Raw genomic sequence first — 5,682 nt, forward strand, 5'->3', positions numbered from 1 at the left:
GGGGGGGGGGGGCGGGGTCTGAGAGCCTGAGCTTCATCCCAAGCAATGTATTCTGCTATTTTTAGTCCCATAGCATGAGCCCTGCAAGCCTGAGTCAGTTGACCTGGGCTGTGAGGCTCACTGACCTGGACCTTTTTTGCTGTGTGGACATACCCTTAGCCTCCCCCCTATTTCTGGGGCCAGAGAGGCAGAGAGCCCTGAGTGCTCAGTCTCTTCATCCCCAGAACGAGGAGGGGGCAGGAAGGCTGAGCGCCTGGGCTCTTTGCCTTTCCGGTGCTTGGGGTGAAGGCAGGGAGGCCTGAGATCCAGAAAGGCAGATTCAGGGCACCCAGCCATGGCAGTCCTTTTGGAAGGCTTTTGTCAGTTTGACTTTCTGCCTACAGGCAGAAGAGCCTTCTAGGAGGCAGCCTCGATGGGAAATTCCCAACCCGCTCTACTTTAAATTCTTCTCAGTGTAAAAACAAATGCCTTCTCTGTTGTAAATTAGACCATTCCTTTTCTAATCTTGTGCTGAGAACTTGCTACTTTCAGTGACATCAGTGGTGGTTGCAGTCACTCAGCACTCTTCAGCATCAAGCTGTTAAGTGTTAAGACATAGTAACCAAACAAAAAAAAATATATTGTCAGTATGGAGTACTGGTTCTCATCAGTTACTTAGGACTCAATTTAGAAAAGCACTTAAGCAGACGCTTAAGTGCATTCCTATTGAGGAAAACATGTTTACAATGGCATTACAGTCAAGCCTGTGCTTACATGCTTTCCTGAGTAGGGAGGCTTTCCTCAAGCAGGACCTTAGTGTGGGTCATTGGGATTGGAGGGCTTGAGACAAAGCAATTATTTTTTCTGCACCACTCACACAATCTATTCTTTCTTGCTAGTGATAGCTACAGTGACCTCAGTGATGACAGTTCTCCAGAAAAAGAACCTCCTGATTCAGAAACAAGCTGAACCCCCTGCATGAGAGCAGAGAATTGGAGAATGCTAAGAGGTGAACAGGGTCCTTTAGTTGCTTCTTTCTTCTTGACTTACTGCAAGAGACAAAGTTATCTTGGGTCTCCCTCTCACTCCAAATCCCCTCTGAAAGCTTATCTTTTCTCCCTTGCCTGCAGCATTTAATTTCTCTCCCCTTCTGTTGTTTAACTTTGTAATTGTATTATTAAAATCTGCAGTGTGTTTTGGGTGCAGTTCTGATACTGTTTGAAAAGCTATTATTTATAATTATACTTTTGTAATCTTTCCAAAAATTGTTTTCTTTACTTGTTTGTTACTTTAGCATGCAACTCAAAATGAGTTTGATTCCATTGTGTTGACTTGATTTTGTTTTTGCCCCTCTTTGAACCATTTCTTTGTGTTTTATTTTCTGTTGTCATATTTCTACCAGAGATGGACACTCGGCCTTAGGACAGTGAAGACACTTCATGATAAATCTCGGGGTTCAGTGTAGGGATGTGAATTTAGCAAGCTAATATTTTTAAATTGGAGTTTTGTTTGCTAATATACTCTTGCTAAAGTCCTGTTACTTCTAGTTGTTTGCTTCTTTAACAATAACAGTAATGGTCTCCACAGCTATCTGAATGTGTATTTCCCTTGAAGCATTTGACCTTGGCTAAGTTGTGGACTGATCCACAGTCTTACTTTAACCATTGAGACTTAACCTACACAAGGCCTTCAAGATCATGGCCAGTGTGTTAATCTCATTCATCCCTTCATTCTGAACCACGATGCGGTGTTCTTGAATACCGTTGTATGCAGTTCATTTTAGGTTTCCATTTCCCCAATTTGATCCTCTCCATTTGCATGGCATAATTGATGTCTGCTGTGCCACATTGGTGACTAAGGCTGCATATAAATAAGGTAGACTGAGGCTCAGGAGATGTGAGTTCTGCTCTTAGCTCAACCACATATTTCTTCTATGACCTTGAGCAAGTCACTTTGGGTGGGATTCACAAGGTAGAATTAGTTGCCGAAGTCCAATATTTAGACACCACTGCAATCCACAAAGCCTTTGCTTAGCTGCTGCCTAATCTTGTAGGTACCTAAAGTCCCTCATGCCTAAGTTTCCAACCATGAAAATCCCCCAGATGCCTAAATTTCAGCAGCTGAATATGTCCAGAGTAATGTAAGTCCTGATACTGCTTGGCACCTAACTCACACTTAAGCCCCAGAAAAATTAATGAACTAATTAATGAATTAATGGGTAGTGTGCTTGGAGCACAAATAAACACACCCAAAATGGGAGGAGGTGGTAGAGTGCCCCCCTCTCCCTTACAACTTTTAGTCCAGTAGTTAAAGCACTTACACAGATTCAATTCCCACTTCTGCCTGAGGTGAAGAAAGGATTTGAACTTGCGTCGCCTACCTCCCAGAGGGCTGCCTTAGCCAATAGACTATGGCATATGCCTGGGTAGCTGTTTCTCCATCTCTCCTGTTTAAATAATTAAATAGTCATTGGCAGAGGCAAACTGAAACCTGGGTCTTCCACCTCCCAAGTGGGGTGGCCTATGTAATCACTGGGCTATGGTCATTCTTACTCTTTCTTTGGCCCAGTGCATATTTAAGTATTTATACACAGTGGAACAGCATCACTGGGAGAGATTGAGAGAGTCCTGATCTAAAATGTCCTAGCGCTCAGTAGCTAGGGCTCTCTCCTGGGAGGTAGAAGATCCATGTTCAAATCCTTTTGCCACATTAGGTAGGGGAGGAGGGATTGAACCTCGGTTTCCCGTATGCTGGGCATGTGCTCTAACCAGTGAGATAAAACCTGTTCCTTGCTGGCTAGCTTAGACAACTCCCTGCTCAGTGTGATGGCTTTTGTTTTCCATTCTTAGGTGCCAGTGCCCACCATGCATTGTATAGGGACCTTGGACACCTAACTCAGGGCTGTGAATTCCACGAGGCGGCAGGTGCCTAAGCCCCCTTGTGAATCCCACCCTTCATCTTGCTATACCTCAGTTCCCCATCTGTAAAATTGGGATAACTATACTTCCCTACCTCACGTGGCTGGGGAGGATTAATCTATGTGAGAATCTCAAATACGATGGGGATGAGCAGCTTAAAAAAGTCAGTAAAGAAATAAAACACTTCTCACCTTGCTTTCTGCCTGAGCTGCAAGAGCAACACTGTGACACTATGTGTGTCTATAACTGACACCAAATTTATGAGATCCAGTTTAGCTTTGACTATGGGTTTCCCAACAGAGTGCATGATGGCAAATCCTAACATGCCATTAATCTAGGTACAGAATTGTGACTCTTCAGATGCAGATTGCTTGCATAAATGTATTTCTGTGGTGCTTTAAGTTACTTTGCCAGCAGAGTTTCAGATTGAAGAATCTACATTTTTATTTTGATTTTTCACCAGCAGGCACTAATTACAGTCTGTAGAATTACACTAGATGAGCAAATAGCACACAGCTTTACTTATAGGCATAATCAAATTACAAAAGTGATCATTGCCTCAGTTACCTTCATTACAATATTAAGATGGTTCATTAGCACTCTGTTGAATCTAGGTAAACTTGCAGTATCTACTGTAAAATTATTTTTATGTCCATCATCTATTCCACTGGGTACACGGACATTAGGGGATATGCCAACTATAAAAATGCTAAATGGATATGCAGAGAAGGCTTGTGCACACACTAATTCTTGCCTCTTTTATTTTGTTTTTGTTTAGAAAGACAAAACAAAATCGAATGGAAGGAAATTCACACTAATTCGTTGCACCATTTTTGTACAGTCTTATTTTCCATATATGATATAAATAGCATATGATATAGACTGTAAAGCTATTACAGAGACTTAACTTCCTCACAAAAGCATTTGCGTTCCTGCTATGGATGTGAGTTGTTTCCAGTTGTCATTTTCCAGATGATATTTTCATTCCCCTGTACGAGAGTAGTTCTCCAGATAATTGCTGTTTGTTTAAAAATGAGACAAAGGACCATCAAATCTTAGCTGTCAGTCACAATAATTGGTCTTCTCCTATGATTTCTGAATGATCTCAGGTGAATCTGCCGTAGTTCTTTATCTGTAGCAATCTTGATTTGCACGAAGATTTGGGGTTGTTTTTTAAATAAAATGAAACAGGAAAAAATGCTTTTGCCTTAGAACAGTAAAATGTATTTTGTGTGTGTGCTGTCTGTGTGCTCAAAGGTGGGAATGAACTAAAAAACAAAATTGATCTTATATGTGAGCAGTGGAGAATCGTTTCAGTGTTAAGATTATTGAATAAATGTTTACTCCTTTGCTGTTAACATAAACAAGGCATTAGGTTGGTCTATTGTAGTCTTCACGGAGTTTAATAACTGATGCTGAATATGCATTCCTTTTCATTTTGCCTCTCCAAATGCAGTGTCATCATACAGCTGCTAAAATTTATCTGCTTCTTGCTTTCACCCGAACAGTAATATTTTTGAAAAGCTGATAATACTGAACATAATGCTAGTCTACTAAATTCTAAATGGGATAGTAGAAGGTTTGAATTTACTAGATGCTTAAGAGTATTTAAACACATGGATAAACAATAAAAAATAATCTAGTCAGCTGTAAACAAAACATTAATGCACAGAATTTAAGAGGGAGAGATCCTGGGGTCCAGCTGGATTGCACATAGCATATGTCAGGAAATAGGTACAAAGATGGATTAAAACTCATCTTCACACTCCTCTGATTCAGGGGCCACTCTATACAGAGCTGGTCCCCTTGTGCCCCATTAGAGCAGCCTATGGGCTATTCTAATTTATGACAGATGCAAACACCCAGAGCTACTGAAACTACAGCCAGTAACCAGTGTCTCCTAGGGGTGTCTTGGCCACAACCTACCTTGCCTACTATCTGAGCAGCACAAGGGCAACAGATGATCCCCTAGTGAGTCCGCCAAGGGCCAGTTAGGATGTCTTTAGGACCAGATTCCACCAGTTGTGTAACCATCCAAGGTCTGGCCCATAGTATGGATTGGCACCCTAAAGCTAGCATAGCCCAAATGTCTGAAATGAGGTCCTCAAGTTTCACATTTTAATTTTATAAATTAAAAGGTTATTTTTTACCCAGGCACACTGGACAGTCATCTAAAAAAATGATTTGCCTCTTAAATAACTTTGTAATATTTAATTTGTAAGTATGAGATTTTTAAAAATTGTTTTAGAAAACCCCAGTTTCTGCAGTCAATCCATCTGTTCATTAAGAGAAACCCTTAATGATAAAATAAGTTCCTAATATGTCATTGTTTTGGGGTGAGGTTTTGGGGTGGTTTGCAGATGTGTGCCTTGGAAATAACAGATATTGTTGGAGTTGATATTACTATATGTCTCTGATCTAGAACATGTTGGACTTTTAAGAATGTCTATAGCTTTAAAATGTATTTTCAAATACATTAAATTATGTTATATGAAAATGTTTATACAGTGTGTTGTATTATGTCCAGAATATAGCGTATGTTGTTTGTGTCCCATGAAAGCATTGAGATATGCAATATATACAGTCTGCCTGAATGCAGTATTGTCCATCAATGCAGCCATCTCCTGTTAATCTATAAATGTATTCCTAATTCACAGAAAAAGTAATGATTTACGACAGTATCCTGGGAGCTAGTTTCCCCACTCAAAAAATTGGGAGAATACCTAAGGCACAGAGAAGTTGTGATTTGTTTTTGTTATTTTTAAAGTTGAGGAAGCTAGTGACA

General features: G+C 40.4%; 1 protein-coding gene across 4 annotated transcripts in view; it reads left to right on the forward strand.

Moving 5' to 3' along the window:
- Positions 1–5,398, forward strand: part of CTPS2 (CTP synthase 2) — a 132,741-nt gene extending 127,343 nt beyond the window's left edge. For all 4 annotated transcript variants that reach the window (XM_034756242.1, XM_034756225.1, XM_034756251.1 and 1 more), the window contains 2 exons: positions 879–988; positions 3,676–5,398. In XM_034756242.1, coding sequence (XP_034612133.1) covers positions 879–948 — 70 coding nt within the window. In that variant the 3' untranslated portion in view covers positions 949–988; positions 3,676–5,398. The remainder of the gene's footprint in view (positions 1–878; positions 989–3,675) is intronic.
- The last annotated feature ends 284 nt before the right edge of the window (positions 5,399–5,682 follow it).

The sequence above is a fragment of the Trachemys scripta genome, chromosome 1, assembly GCF_013100865.1.
Source record: "Trachemys scripta elegans isolate TJP31775 chromosome 1, CAS_Tse_1.0, whole genome shotgun sequence".
Lineage (NCBI taxonomy): Eukaryota > Metazoa > Chordata > Testudines > Emydidae > Trachemys > Trachemys scripta.